Source organism: Sesamum indicum, linkage group LG11 (genome assembly GCF_000512975.1).
Source record: "Sesamum indicum cultivar Zhongzhi No. 13 linkage group LG11, S_indicum_v1.0, whole genome shotgun sequence".
Taxonomy (NCBI): Eukaryota; Viridiplantae; Streptophyta; class Magnoliopsida; order Lamiales; family Pedaliaceae; genus Sesamum; species Sesamum indicum.
The window spans coordinates 7,533,007-7,549,675 of NC_026155.1; the positions used below are offsets into that span (position 1 = coordinate 7,533,007).

Consider the following 16,669-nt stretch of genomic DNA (forward strand, 5'->3'; position numbering starts at 1 on the left):
GGTATCGGAAGTTTGCCACCTGGGGACCATACCTGTATTTATAGAAGGGTGTCCTCCTTTGATGGGACTCTGCACGTGTCCGTTGTTCTGGAAAAAAGTAGATAAGAGCTGTTCGGATAAGCTGTAATATATTCTTATCTTCTGTTAAGCCTGCTTTTGAAAGTCTATCTTTAAGTTAAGGGGAATCTTTCACTAGCAAGGATTCCTAATCACTAGGGAGTTCTCCTAGTCAGGGAGTCAGGGCTTCAAAGAGTCATTCCTTGACTTTGTGTTTTCCATATTGGTTGAGAAGTACATTTGGCGATCCTGATGTATGCTGTGTGGGGAGATGTCTAAACATGGGCCTCGGGCCAGTCACCTTGTTGGGCCATATCCTTGGGCTAAGTTTGTGAACATCTTGGATTCCTATCCCTTTGTGGGCTATTAGGTTGATGGAGGAGTATTGGGTTCTTTTTATTCTTCCTTGGGCTGGACTTCTTTGGGCCATATGCATTAATTATTATTGTTTTTATCATCATCATCATTAATGTGCATAAAAATAAGTTGGCTCAAAGAGGTCCAAGTGATCCAAAAAGAAGAAAGAAACGAGAAGCCCGTAACATCCTAGAAGCCCCAAGAGGACCTGGCAATCACCCCTAGCGGATGTCCCCCAGAAAACCGATTGGCAAAGGGAGAAGGCTTAGGTCATCCCCCAACTCTAACCATGATAAAACCCCACCAAAATATTTAGCCCAAAAAGCCCACACACGTGGCAACGCACTCTCCCACGTGGTACATCATTAGCTCAAAGGTTAGTAGCCACCCTAGAACCATATCAACCCTAGTAAGGAAGACATCCCTGCTGGTTGGGACTCTTTGCAGACGAGAGAGGTCCACCCAAAGCCCTGGACTCCTTGATGACTAGGATTTCCTAGCGGTTATGAGTCATCACTGATAAAGGATATTCCCCAACTCGGAGATAAATTCAGACCATAGATTATCCAAATGATGCTTATTCATTTCTCCCCGAGAATGATGGAAAAGTGCAGAACCCCATTGCATGGGACACCCCTCTATAATACAAGTTTACTCTTCCATATGAAGGAGACCTTCCTGACACCTTTTTCACACTCTGGACAATGACTCTCATGTCCCTCACACTTTTCTTACTCTCTAAACCATTTCTCTCACTTTCTAAACATTCTCTAAGCACTCTACAAGCACATTATCATGTGCTCTTATACTTTTCACCAACTTTATTCACTATATCTCAATTTTTAATCACATTTATTTATTTTTTGGCTTTATTCAATCTCAAATCCAATACTAAATTGGGTGTCAGAGTACTAACGCTTTTTTTGTAGGTCCCCCTTCAGGATTTGCATTTGTTTCGGCTCAAGTCTTGAATGATTGTCCAGATTTATTGGACCCGTGTATTTTTTTTAACGCATCTCATCATCATTATTATTATTAAGTAAAATTTTGAGGACACAATGGCCATTCATATTTGGTGCAACCTTGAGGCTAATTTTATACTACCACCCAAGATGGTATGAGTTATTCAGGTGTAACAGTAATTAGTATAGAGTTTTGATTTTATACCAGAACCCCATATAACAAAGTAAACACGATATTAATCTAGACTAATTTCTTTACAAGCTTATACATCAAAATAAACGGGACAAAAAATTATGTTGTATTAGGTTGGATTCAAGGGGCACGGTGGGTTGGGTCGGCCTAAGATCGGCACAGACTAGCTTGCAAAAGCCCGACCCACTACTGTTCTTGGCCGATTTTGGGGTGGTCCTGGATCTTTAAATGGGCACCAATTCGGTCTATTTTTAAACCCAGACCCAGCCCATGGACCGACCCGATTGAGGCCAAACTAGGCCCAAACCAAGCTCGTATGTACTTGTTATATTTATTTATTTTTATATGATATTGAGTTTCTCTTATAAATAGTTACTTAAATTTATAATCATATTACAACATAAATAAATAATAAGTTAAATCATACAAAATTTATATCTAGAAAAATAATAGTAAAGAATATATAATGAACTTAAAAAAAGGGATAATTACACTCCTCTCTCTTGAGGTTTGCTGTAATAATATATAAACCTCATGTGATTTGGAAAATTACATCTAGTACCATTGAGATTTGTTTTCCTCTAACAAATAAGTCCATCCGTTGGTCAAAATTCACTGAATTCGTTGATATTAACAAAAAAACTGAATGAAAATTGATATTTACCATCAATTGACTTATTATTGAGTTATTGCAGGTCAAACAATTTTTTTTGGATTAAAGTACACTTATGAAGATGAAGATATACCTCCACACATGCACTAGTGCATGAAGACGTATAAGGGTAATTTGGTCAAAAAAATTATTTTACCTGTAACAAATCAGTAATAAGTTAATCGAGGAGAAATATAAATTTGTTTTTGATATTTTAGTTAATATCAGCAAATTTGATAAGTTTTGATTAACAAACGGACTTATTTGTTAGACGGAAGTAAATCTTAGAGGTGTTAGACGTAATTTCTCAAACCACAAGGGGTCTACGTATAATTACATCAACCTCTGGAGAGGGGAGTGTAATTATCCCTAAAAATAAAAGCTCAATAGGCCCGACCCAAGCCCGGTCCAGGATCAAGTGATGCTGGGCACTTGGCCGGGCTGGTCCTAAATATTGATTTTGGGATTGATCGAATTTCAAGTGAATTTGGCCGAACTAACCTATTTTTTTATTGGTTCAATTCAATTCTGAATTGAGTTGACCCAATCCAACTCACTGTACATCTTGAGGTTGAATTAATAATATCAACTCACAAAATAAATACACTCTAGGTAAAGAAGGCATAAAGAATGCCTATATAATTTAACTTTGGATAATCTAGGAGTACCATGATTTTAATGTGGGCAACATAGCAATCTATACAAACAAATATAAACTTTTTTATACCAACTGCGAATTTAGTGTTGGGGAAAAATAATGATATTTAGTCGCATCTGTTGAGAGTGAGTACATATTTGTAAGACTGCCACTGTTTGAGCTCTCTTCTTCTTCTTCGTATTTTCTTTACTAAATCAGGCTCGCATTTGATTTCTCTACACTCCGACGTACCACGAATCCACTCCCCGATCCCTACCCCATAATTTCCCATGTGGTATCCACCGCCATGACCCGCCGTTTCACCTGTCGAATCTCCATCTTCGTCCTCTCTTTCCTTATCCTTCTCCTTTCCTTTTTCGTCAACCAGATTCTTTACCCCTATACGCGGAACTCTACTTCACCTGTCTCTTCGCCGGAAAAAACTGCCCCCAAGAATCACATAATCCGATTTTTCCAGTACAAGAAGGCCCAGGACTTCAGGGAGTATCTCGAGCGCAATGTGAAATCAAATGGCTGGAAATGGGTCGAGAGGCAGAACCCCGCAATGAAGTTCCCCACGGATTTCGCCCTTGTGTCGATCGAAGAACGCCTGAAGGAGTTTCTTGTAGGGGAGTTTGAGAAATTGGAGCTGGTGAAGGATGTTTCCTTGGATGTCAGCTACCAGAGGGGGGTTCTTGAGGAGAAAGCTATTGGGGCCTTCGTGGATGGGAAGAAGAGGCCCGGCAAGTTTTTCACCGCCATGTCGTTTGGTGAAGGGGAGAACTCCACCGCCGCCGTGGCGAATACTGATGGTGTGAGAATTAGCTGGAGGAGGAATCTGATGATGCAGGTGAGCTTTCTTTGATCTGGGGTTATGCATGTTGTCTTATTTGTTACTATGTAAGAAACTTTATATCTGCAAAACTTCTGGATGCAAATATCTACTACGTAGAGTGATTGTGCTGGAGACTTTGAATTTACTGGAGGTATGATTAAAATGGTGAAAAACTGAGACCTGCCCGCATTAGTTATTTGAATCCCCACAAACACGAATCATGCATACCCATTGGGAAGGAGCTTTTACTGTGATCTTAAACTCTTAGCACTTCACCTGGAAAACTGAGTAAATGAGAAAAGAGTTATTTGTACTTCATTGAAAAGTTCAGTTTTTCACCTTAACCTCAGGAAGGAGAGAATATATTTAAAACATGGAAGTTTGGGGATTCTACGCGCCTATCATAGAATGTTGTAACCTCATCAGAAGGATAATGGGACAGATAATAATAACTAACAAAATTACTGTAGATATAACAAGAAAAATACTCCATTTAAGCAAAAATGATTCATTTCGTGTCATTGAATATGTAAGATTCAAGTTATTTTCGTAAGTTCACTATTTATATTTATCTGATGCTGCACAGATATGTACTCAAACACAAGCAGTCAATAGCACATTTTATTTTGCCTTCTCATGGACATTGAAGACTTCTCCCATTCGAACTATGACCATTAGTGGTAGATATGAGTGTATTTCTTATTACCATATGACTTGGGTAGCTTGTTAGGCGTCAAAAATTCTAGTTCGATGTTCTACTCAAAGTCAAGTGACCGCAACACAAATACCTTCAATTATCACAAGTTGATTAACTCCTTAGCTCCTGGCTATATTAGTCAGTTCAGTTGTTAAGCTAGAATAACTAGTTAAGTTGCAGAAGATAGTCTGATTGCTGAACCTCTTTAGTGTCCCTTGCTTGGCCGTCCTCGGTGCTTGCCAGGAAGACTTTTATGTGATAACCAGGCTGTTGAAGGGCAAGAGAAGGTGACAATAAGCAAGTGAATCTATAATGACCAAAAAGACAAGTCCCAGCTGAAACTCAGTTAAGGTCTGGATGGTTTGTTCTCTTTGTGTCCTTTGCCAAAGGCACTGGATTGAGATGACTAGTTATATAAGCTAGCTTGAGAACTTGGTGTGCCCAGTGTTCTGGCCAGATAAGTAGCAGAAATTGGCTGAGAACTGGGCTGAGCTTTTCTGCAGACTTATATTTTCTGGATTTAATATTTTGTCCATTTGGTTCCCCTGGTGTGGGAACAAAAGGAGAAAAAGAAACGGCAATGGCGGCTGAGGAGCGAAGGAGGAAGCTGAGGAGAAATGAATAGATAACAGATCTGAGATCAAGAGAACTTCAAGAGAAGTAATCTGCAGTGAAGGAAGGAGGAGAGAGATATGAATGAAAGGAAAAAGATAAGAAAACCAAACGAAGTATGATATAGAGAATGATGGAAGAGAAGTAACAAGAAAATTTTGGATAGAAAGAAAGAAAGAAAGGATTTAGTGGTTAAGATATTTGCAAAAGGGAGAGAACTAATGTCATTTATAAGCCCTTTGAGAGGAGGAGGATGAAAAGTGTCTATAAGAGGAAGAGAATAAAAGTGGAGTATAATAAGACTTTTCCATGATCAATAGGCATGGTTCTGTATCTTGTTAGTATGCAAGCATATTTAATGTCAATACGTGAAACACTGTTTTTCTATATGTGACATCTTAGGATGATGTATGCACCTTCTTTCACATATAACACATGAAATTCGAAATTGTGGTGCAATAAATTTGAATACAATTAAGCCAAGCAATCAAGTTAGGATGCTTCAGGATCAGCTGAGTAAGCAGTGAATTTTCAGTTAGAATTTACATCATTATTGTCTTCGCACTCCTGCGCCCTGGGACAGAGAGAGCCACGTGTTGTGCACTTTGGTTGAAGATATTGGAATACATGTTACTTTGACCTTTAAAACAAGGTGGAAGTACAAGCTAATGAAGACTAAGGGGGTGAATTGCGGCATGATGTAACTTAGTCAAATAATAGACATTGGAATTACTCATATTCTGTTGTATATTTGATTGATTGCATATGGGTGAATTAAAATTTTCTAATGTCTTTTATTTTAAATGTTGAATCAATGTGCTTTAATATGCACTCAAGCACATACCCTTGTGAATTATGCAAATGTCCTATTGATTCTAGTTTGGTTGGATCTATTGCTTGAATAACATACTAGGTCTTATAACTTGGGATCGCTAGTATACTGATGAGCATGGGTGATTGATTGTTGTAAGAGGTTATTTTATGTGCCTTTTGAATCTCATCTGCAAAGGTCAGGTTACTAGAAAATCTTAGATCATCACTTATGCCTCTTTTTGTTAGTAATTTGGGGGTAGAAGAATTCTTTAACCCTTGAGTAATGTATTTTGTGCTATTTGCATAACAAAGTATTATAATGTGACAATTTGATACTTAATCTCATTCAAAAGTACCAAAATCGATATTTCTGGTACAAGTTGTCCATCAAAGCTCATACTCCATGTGCGACCTGCATCTTGAGAAGAAAAAAATTGATGATTATGTTTGTTTCTTTTTTGTATTCGAATTATTGTCCTTTGCTATCTCCTGTAAAACTCGGAAGCTCTTCTTTTCGTTGAAGATGGCTGAGGTAAAAGCTTCTAAAACTTTCTAGAATGGTCAATGGAATTTCTTATCTGTTGGCTGATGAACCAAGTCTGTGTAAGGGAGGGGATAATTCCCCCTAACCAGTTTACCTTTTATGTTTATCGTGGTTGGTGAACCTTCCATGAAATCTAGCACCCCTTTTTGAGGTCTTTATTAGATGCAACATTCATCCAGGAAAAAAAGCTGAAGATGTCTTTATGTTTATCGAACCAGAATGTTGGTAGGAAATCCAGTGAGTTTGGAGTTGAAGGAATCCATGGCACAGCAAACTTATTGTCTCCATGTTGATTTAACAGAGTGTTAGTGGAGACTTTGTTTACTGTTGCATATTAGCTGAGAACTAGTTCCTCTGCATATTGGCTCAAGTTCATGTTCCACAAATTGCTGACACTGAAAATTTCCTAACTTCGTCCTTGTGAATTGGATGAAAGGCACGGCAATTTGATTACTTTCTAATGTGTTTCAACTATAATATATGTATGTCTTTAATGTCAAATTATTGCAAGTAATAGCGTGAGGTCCAAATTGTTAGAACGCATGAGGTTAAAAGACTCAATTACATTTAATAGAGTGATGGCCAAATTTTGGAAACAAAACCACACCGTTTAAAGATAATAAAAACATTGTCCTGTATATTGGAGTTGAAGAGTATGGAGTCAGAGTATCGGATTTTAACACAAGGGAGCCGCTTGGAGTTTCATAGTTTGATACAATTTTTGAAGCAAAAATAGTTCATGTCCTACTTTTGGTTATGGAGTTTGGTTTGTGACAGCTTGGTGGCTAAATAATAAATATCACATGTCTTCATGAGTGTTTACCTTAAATGCAAAAGATATTGCTTATCTATCTGAGTGTAACAGCATTGATAAAGCAGTAACCTTCTTCCTATTCCAAATCAGCACTCCTTCCTGTATCAATCACTATGGGACCCATCTATCTGTCACAACAAACTCTTGTTTGAGAGCTGGTGTGATTGAACTTATTATTTATCATTATGACTTCCAGTGCTAGTAGTAAATAGGAATGGGTATTGTGCGTGTAGCAACTGAATTCAAAATGCCAGGGCCTATTTAAAATTAAAGTTGATAGAATATAACCAAATTGGTATGCATGATAGATATACCACGATTTGCCTCCATAAAATAACCTTTCTTTTCTGCATTGATGGTCTTATGAAGGTTTTCTCTTTCAACATCCAATTGTCTTGACATGAAACTTTAACTACCATTGCCGTCTTAAGATATTGACTAGAAGCCCACTCCATGTGCTGTTTGTGGAGCTTCCCCACCTTCCATTAATAATTATATCCTTTAAGCATTGGGAATAATGATCTCAGCCACACTGTAGAACTTCCATATTCTTCCAGACACATGCTTCCTTGCACCAATCACATGAAGTTTTGTGAATTCATTATCTCTAATTAAACAACATGACATTGCACTCTTTTTCACATACCATCTAAAGGAGGTTTCGTCTGGCAAGTAAGACCTCCTGATCTCTGTCTGTATTAGAGGTAATCATTAGTAACTTTCACATCGAAACCTCCGTTTACCAAGATCAATTTGTTTTCACTTCACCTGTGTTTGTCGAGGGTTACTCCCATTGTGTTGATTAAGTTTCCCTTCTCTTCACTAAGAAATATCAGTTGACATGAATTGAGCATATGATTTAGATAACAGACTTTTAATGAACCCTTCCAACTCTTGATGATGCGTGGATATTCATAAACTTTGAACTTTGGTTGTGTAATATCATTTCCTTATTGAACAATCGAAGCTTCATAAAAAGCCTGTACAATGGCATTGTTGCTTCTTACAGTTTCAATTTAATTAGCAGTAGATGTTTCATAATCGTAATGATCGTTGTTGCTTGATGTTTTTGATTTGAGCTTGCAAGATTGTTACTTGACATATTACGTAGTACAAGCATTTAGTCAATAAGCCCAATGATTAATATAGTTTCTAGTACTTATATTTAATTATTTGTGTAATATTGATGTTAAAAGATATTAATGTATGAATATATAATTTATTTATGCAAATATGTACCGTAATTTAGAAAGGCACATTCCGCGCCTTGCGCCATGGCTCCAGGACACCTTTACGACATGATGCACCTTGTGCTTTTAACAACTATGCTACAAGGAAAACAAGGCTATCATTGCACTAACTATTAACTTTCGTGAGAAGAATGATGGAGCTAATTCTATCCTCTGTATCAAAATAAAAAAAAAAATTGCAAAAGCTTGTTCTAACTTCTACCTTCTAACTAGTCTATACTGCCACATCACGTGAAAGAGAGCTGGTTTGCTTGTAACAAGATTTTTGTTCTTTGCACTAAGTAACTTGGGTTATTGGCGTTTACTAAAGTGATGTTATTCATTATTTTGGACTGTTGAATTTTGAAAGAATTGACGATTGACGGGTGGTTTAAGGAGCAAATTGATATGTTACACCTCTGTTATATATCTTAGGAAATCCTCATTTTCTTTGAATTTGGCCTCTGTTACTAATGTTTTTTGTTCTCGGCCTAGATCTTATGATTTTGTACATATGCTTTGAACTAGACTTTCTTTATGGTATTCTAGCAATTTAGAGATGATGAGAATGAAAACATTGGGGCAACTATTCTTTCCTTTCTAAAAGAGTTATAATAATTACAAAAGTTCTACATTTCTGTTTAGTAGTATAAGATATGTCTGGCCTGATCACGAAAGGTTCTGCTCCTTTATCATTTCTGTGGTTCTTCCTTCGTGTGCGTTAGCCTTTGATAGGTTTGAGTGTTTGGCATACTTATCTTGTAACTCCGTACAGTAAATGGGTCTGATGTTGTGTTACTGAAAACAATTTAACTAACTCCAGAATTTCTACTTGGTTAATGCCTTCATTAGATGTCGTTTCCAGTTTCCACTTTCCACTTCCCTCGTTAACTTATCCCCCTTCATAGTTCTGCTCCATTGTTGCAGAAATCTCAAGTTACCTCCTTGTTTGGAGCAGATGCTCTCTGGTCAAAAGGCTATACTGGTGCAAAAGTAAAAATGGCTATCTTTGATACTGGGATTCGTGCAAATCACCCACATTTTCGTAATATCAAGGTAACCTTTTGCCATGGGGAGGAAATTCTGTCATGAGGCAGTTCCCTTCTTTTCTTTTTGTTCTGGTTTAGTTGTTGATAATGGCTGAAAATTATCAGGAACGCACGAACTGGACCAATGAAGATACGCTAAATGACAATCTTGGACATGGAACATTTGTTGCTGGTGTTATTGCTGGTCAAGATGCAGAGTGTCTTGGCTTTGCTCCGGATACTGAGATCTATGCTTTCCGGGTGTTTACTGATGCTCAGGTAATGCTTATTGTATGTGTATAAACTGCTGCTGGCTTTAGGCTAATAGTGGTGACTCTAGCATCAGAGTTGTGCCTAATCAACTTATTATAGCCGTTTTGCAACTGAATTGAGCTGTAATTTTGACACTAGAGTCCCCAAGAGTTCTAAAAATTAGTTGTAGAGTAAAATGCGTGTTTGATTCTATTGAACTAGAATTGAGATTTAGTCAAATTATATTTTGTTTGCTCAGTATAGATATAAGTTTTATTACAATCCTCCCCTCAGATATGTCCCAAATTCGCAAAACCCTTCATTGGACCCAAACTACTGTCACCCCCCTGATTTTTAGAATGTGTACCTACTTCTGCCTTACAGTGACGACAGCCAACAAAAATGCCACTAGTCCAAAATAGTTCATTTCCTACTTTGCCCTTCAACTATTGTTTGAATTCTTTGTGGGCAAAAATACCCTTGGGGTTTGGACATCCATGTGACGGGGGTGTACTTGTACTAAATACTAGTGCAAGGGGGTATAAATGTTACTATTCTTTATAATTATAGAAAATCAATTTACATCATTTTTACTATTAAATTAATTTCACTTCAAATGGGGAAAATATCCTTTTCTGTAAGTGTAAACCAAAGAGTTTCAAACAACCATACACATCTCTAGATGTATAATCATGTCAGTTTTTAATTTTGGCTTTAAAGATGTTTAGTAGAGTTCTACTTCCACCAATCTTATTCCAAAGTAAATCGAAGGTCTCAAGACTGCTACTTTTGGATCCTCTTTATATTTTTCGGGTCTTTTTCTGTTAGTAATTATCTTCTTTTGCTGGCTGCATGGTTTATATGGAAGAGGGAATGACTATCTTTCTTAGAGTGCTAAAGTTGTTGGGGATCTAATTGTCATTGATGATGATCACATCTTAACATAGGCAGGATTGTGCGTCATTATTTTAGCATTAAGTCAAAACATTGAAATGTTGAAGTTCCCAATTTGTGGAATGAAGTGTTCTTTGCTTTGCCATGTCATTCATTATGGTAAACCAACCTTTGGTGGTGTCAATCTTATCCATCAATTGCTCTACATTGGTTAATAATTGCTGTGCACAAACCTCTTTCAGTAAGGTGAATGCACAGAATTTTTTATAATTGATTAATCGATCAGCCCTTGATATATTAAGGAACCATGCCTAGTGCAGAGGGTTTATAGGTGTAAATGTATCTGTTTCCAATCATGTTCTAAGTATTCTTCTAGACGTGTTTTCTTTTCTTCCTATTACTTCTTCTATACATGTTTCTTTTTAATCGTATTACTTCATCTATACATGTTTTGTGTTTCTCCTATTATTAGAAATATATTTAAGAAGTTTATGAGAAAATTCTTTTCAGCTCATTGCAGGTTTCATACACATCATGGTTTCTTGATGCATTCAATTATGCTATTGCAACCAAGATGGATGTGCTGAATTTGAGCATTGGTGGACCTGATTATCTGGATCTTCCATTTGTGGAGAAGGTGAAACTATGGCTTTTGGCTCTATTTCAGCAATTCTTCACTTTCTTGCATTTCACTTCTACCTCGAGTTGTGTGCTGTTCTTGTCTTCCTCACTTCCTTTTCTGCATCAATTTGTCTAATTAATGTTTTTTCGCTAGTTATTTGCCCTTTATCAGTGCATCTTCCAGAGAACATCTAGCTGCATTGTTTCTAAGCTTCTTGTCAAGAACTTATGCTTCCTCGGACATAAGGGCTAATGGTAATATGCAAAAAGAAATTCCAGATATCTGATTTGTTGTGGAAATAGAGAAGAGAAAGTCATGTTACTGGAGAAAACCAATCTCTTATATACAGAAGAAGTGTACAACTTGCGTTCCGTTGTGATTGAGTGGTTTGTGTGGAGGTTAAGGGAAGGGTTTCTAATGAAGAAACAGCTTATCTGTAAGGGAAAAGTTTACGCCCTGAACACATCAGATTCACAAAAAGCCATGTATAGACTATTTTCATGCAAAATATCTGGTTGTATCTCCTTGTGGAGTAGTAGGAAATGCTCCCTATTTATCTATTGAACTTTTAGTTCATTCGTCTTTGCATAATCCTGCCTAATGTAATATGTTTCTGCAATCTGGATTTATTGTATATTATTGATGTAGTTAAAACCTATGAGACTGCTAACATCATCTGAAATATGATTACCTCATTTCATGCATATATGCTTGTTCTTTAAGACCCATGAGTCTGATGTTGATCATGATAAGAATAAATTATCATCAGAAACTGGAACTTATGGTTATCATACTGACTGAAATGTGTTATGTTGTATTCCCTCCTTTTATTAGGTTTGGGAAATAACAGCTAATAATATTATCATGGTATCAGCAATCGGAAATGATGGACCACTTTATGGAACTTTGAACAACCCTGCAGATCAAAGTGATGTTATTGGTGTTGGCGGCATCGATTATAGCGATCACATAGCTTCATTTTCATCACGTGGCATGAGTACCTGGGAGATTCCTCACGGGTAGTGTATTGATGTTGTGTCTGATTTTTGCTATGCTTGAATTTTTGTTCTCTATCTCTCTACTTGTTCCTCTGCTTGGAGACGGTTTGATGAGATGTTGTGCTAGATTGTAAGATTGATTGATTGGATATTAGAGAGTCAGGCTCGTTTTGAATCGTTAGTATCATTCTAATACAAAGCAAGATGTTTTTATAACATAAATATATGTGCCTAAGTAAGCTGCAGGCGTGGTATGTGAATTTTGGCATGCACTAATTTTTAGAAAAAATGATGGTCAGTTTGTAGCCTTGATTCTAAAATGAGCTACTAGTGGTTATTCTAGGGGAAATACTTGTAAGTTATACTCCAAATTAATAGCTCCATTCTGTTTTCTGCGCCCTTTCTGCAAGATGAATTTTCAAGCTAACAGGGAAACTAATATGGAGATAAACCACATCCTTGTTAGTATGACGTATGAAAACAATCTCCCAAAAGTGTTCACAAGGCCTCTTTTAGTGTTCCTCTTGAATTTAGTTCTGCCATTTGATTGCTGTACAGGCTACATGTAATGTGGAGAAGCATGGGGATAGTAGGTGAAAGGGGAGAGAGATGTGCCTGGCATGACAAGTTCAGTGGCAGTTAATACAGAAAACACATAATTAGGCAACTCCTGTGACTTGTATAGAGTTTTTATCTAAATTGTCCAAGGTAAAAAGTTCCATGGAACTTCAACTAAGAGTTTCTTCATCTGCATAGTGGAAGAGTCACATCCTAAGTACAACATACACCAAACCATCTCACAGAAGAGTTCAGAAGGAGTTCCTCTTTTAGCTTTCCCCTTGAATTGTTAGTTCTACCTTTTCATTGCTATACATGCTAGTTGTAATGTGTAGAGTTATGAGGATAACAGGTGAAAGGGGAGAGCTATGTGTGGGACATGACAACTTCAGAGGCAGTTAATACAGGAAACACATAATTAGGCAACTCGCAGAAATCTTTATCTAAATTGTCTAAGGTAGAAAGTACGACAGAACTTCAACTAAGAGTTTCTTTGTCTACATTTTTCCTGAATAAATTGTCGAAGGTAGAAAGTACCACAGAACTTCAACTAAGATTCTTCGTCGACATATTTCCTTAATGAAAAACTCAACTCAGCTTATTTCTTCTAAGATCATGCCTATATAAATAACCATGATAACTTTGTTTAACAGGTATGGTCGCGTGAAGCCTGATGTTGTTGCATATGGACGGGAGATTATGGGTTCCAAGATTAGTACAGGTTGCAAAAGCTTATCGGGCACCAGCGTGGCAAGTCCTGTGGTTGCTGGAATAGTTTGCCTTCTTGTTAGTGTCATTCCTGATAACAACAGAAAAGAAATTCTAAATCCAGGCAGTATGAAACAAGCACTGGTTGAAGGTGCTTCAAAGCTCTCTGGTCCAAACATGTATGAGCAGGGAGCAGGCAGGGTTGATCTGTGAGTATCCTTGAGTTTCTTTCAATATGATATGACTTGATCACCAAATTATTGATTCTAATATTGAATAATAACATCAGACTGGAATCTTACCACATTTTGAAGAGCTATAAACCTCGAGCAAGCATATTTCCGAGTGTCCTTGACTATATGGATTGCCCCTATTCTTGGCCTTTTTGCCGTCAACCACTGTATGCAGGGGCCATGCCAGTGATCTTTAATGTCACCATTTTGAATGGAATGGGTGTAATTGGTTATGTTGAAAGTCCTCCAGTATGGCATCCTTCCAGTGAGGAAGGCAATCTTCTCAGCATTCACTTTACCTACTCAGATGTTATTTGGCCATGGACCGGATATCTGGCACTTCACATGCAAATCAAAGAAGAAGGGGTACATTTTTCTGGTGAAATAGAAGGCAATGTAACTGTTAATGTTTACAGCCCCCCAGCTCATGGTGAGAAAAATCCTCGAAAAAGTACCTGTGTCCTTTACCTGAAACTGAAAGTTGTTCCTACTCCCCAAAGATCAATGAGGATCTTGTGGGACCAATTTCATAGTATCAAATACCCACCTGGTTATATCCCGAGAGATTCCTTGGATGTCAGGAACGACATCCTGGACTGGCATGGAGATCACTTGCATACAAATTTCCACATCATGTTTAACATGTTAAGGGACGCAGGATATTATGTGGAAAGTCTTGGTTCTCCTTTTACTTGTTTTGACGCTAATAAATATGGGACCCTTCTGCTGGTGGATCTTGAGGATGAGTACTTCGCTGAAGAAATGACAAAACTCAAAAATGATGTCATTAATAACGGACTAGGTCTTGCAGTCTTTGCTGATTGGTACAACGTAGACTCTATGATGAAAATGAAGTTTTTTGATGATAATACGAGGAGCTGGTGGACTCCTGTCACCGGTGGTTCCAATGTACCTGCTCTGAATGATCTTTTGGCACCATTTGGAATAGCTTTTGGAGATAAGATTCTAAATGGCGATTTTGTAATTAATGGCGAGCAGAGTCGATATGCATCCGGAACTGATATTGTGAAGTTCCCTGAGGGTGGATACTTGCACAGCTTCCCTTTCCTGGATAGCTCGGAGAGTGGTGCTACTCAAAATGTCTTATTGTCTGGTATGAGCAAGGTAAGCTTCATTTTATTGCCCTCTTGCATTATTAGCCTTCCAACTATGATTTTAGAAGCGTGCTACAGTTTGTGAGCTTTATGTATTTCCCTTCTGCTACACATGATATTCTGATGGTTAAATGAGCTTAACTTCAGTATATCATTTAAGCCACTCAAGTCTGAAAGAGTGCTACTTTCTTTCTCCTGGATTGGTGCTGGCGTTTTCTTTTTACTTGGTTAGTTTGGTATAGATATGAGGCCTATGAGGAAGGACTTTTTCCTCCTCTGACTATTCTGGTAATATATTTACACATTATACATTTTGGCTTTGTTTACTGGTAATGTCATGCCTAATACGATGCTTGCTATTTTTGATGTTCTAATGATGGGTCCAATCGGTGCAGGCAGATTCACCTATTCTTGGTCTTTTAGAGGTTGGTGGTGGACGAATCGCAGTCTATGGAGACTCCAACTGTTTGGACAGTAGCCACATGGTCACAAATTGTTATTGGCTCCTTAAGAAAATATTAGATTTTACTGCCAGGAATATTAGAGATCCTGTGCTTTTCTCAGATTCAAGTAGACAAGACAAAACATTGCATGTGGACGACAACCAATTACCATCCCGGAGGACGGATGTAAATTTCTCAACTTACTCAGCTGTTGTGAGTAAGGAGTTGATCTGCGGGAGTGACTCGAGGTTCGAAGTATGGGGGACAAAGGGCTATGATTTGCATGTCAGGGGAAGAAATCGCAGATTGCCTGGCTATGCTGACATAGATGTGGGCAGAGTTTTGAACACTACTATGGAGATTCCAGTTAAGAAATCCGGATTGATAAAAAAGATTGATGACAATTCTTCAGGGAACAAGTACCTGGGCTACTTATATGGAGATGATGTAAGCACTGTTGTTTTCTCATGATTACTTGAGTTATCTAGTTGTATTAGCGGTTACTGGCACCTTACAAACTGAAGAGGCAAACACTGACCTAAACCAATTCTCATTGCAGCTTGATTTTCCAGAATTAGTTGCTAGTCATTGGCTCATACCTGCTATTGTTTCCCTTTCTGGTAATGGAGCATCTTGGCAGAATTGCTTGTGTTGTTAGCACTGATTATCTACGTTATCTTATGTATTGTTCCTCGGTTCTTGCATTGTTTAACTATTAGCATGCTGTTTGCAGGCCTTCTGCTTCTATGGAGTTTTTGGAAAATTAGGCAGAAGCGTCGGAGGAGAAGAAAAGGGGCCTCTTCTAGAAGTTCTCCTAACCCTTAATTTTGAGTTCAGGTTTCGAAAAGTTTTATGTACTGCTAGTGAAAGACGCAGTTAAAATTTTCACTTTAGTGTAATATCACATGTCAAGATTTTTTATGCAGAATCATCACAAGGATATGTTCTGCATTTGAAGTTCATTTTCCAGTTTTGCAATAGAATTTTGAAATCACAGGCACAGACATATGGGAACTCTTTCAAAATCTGATGATTGATATTAAGTCGAATAAGCACATGTTTTGGGTCAAAATCCCCCAAAAACATTTGAAGGTATTGGTTTGGTCGAAATGTGGAGCATTGGATTACAACTACATCCCATCTCCTCTAATGTTTGCTGTCATAATTTTAAATGAATATAAACTAAAATATGATAATTGTATGTACAAAGGGAAAAAATGAAAAAAGAGAGTTTTCTAATAATTTTAGGTCCGAAAATGTATATAACAGAGTGCTTGAAATGTGGACTTTTGTTTGAGGTAGCAAATTTTCTGTTTGGATGTTCTAACTTCTTATTTAATGTTAATGAAGATATATAATTTGTCAACCAATATTTACTTATTACATGACGTTCTTTCTTAATTTATTGTCTAAATA

The 16,669-nt window shown here is 37.4% G+C and overlaps 1 protein-coding gene across 3 annotated transcripts; it reads left to right on the top strand.

Annotated features, from left to right (window-relative positions):
- LOC105173516 (subtilisin-like protease SBT6.1) lies at positions 2,974–16,253 on the top strand. 3 transcript variants are annotated; one of them, XM_011095283.2, is made up of 10 exons: positions 2,974–3,708; positions 9,330–9,458; positions 9,557–9,709; positions 11,097–11,213; positions 12,033–12,217; positions 13,408–13,671; positions 13,752–14,820; positions 15,206–15,700; positions 15,813–15,873; positions 15,987–16,253. In XM_011095283.2, the coding sequence occupies exons 1-10, from the start codon at positions 3,166–3,168 to the stop codon at positions 16,076–16,078; spliced, it is 3,108 nt and encodes a 1,035-aa protein (XP_011093585.1). In that variant the 5' UTR covers positions 2,974–3,165; the 3' UTR covers positions 16,079–16,253. The 3 variants fall into 3 exon arrangements, with proteins under 3 accessions (XP_011093585.1, XP_020553463.1, XP_020553464.1); XM_020697804.1 differs by having other exon boundaries at positions 3,571–3,708; positions 9,311–9,458; XM_020697805.1 differs by lacking the exon at positions 2,974–3,708 and having other exon boundaries at positions 11,087–11,213.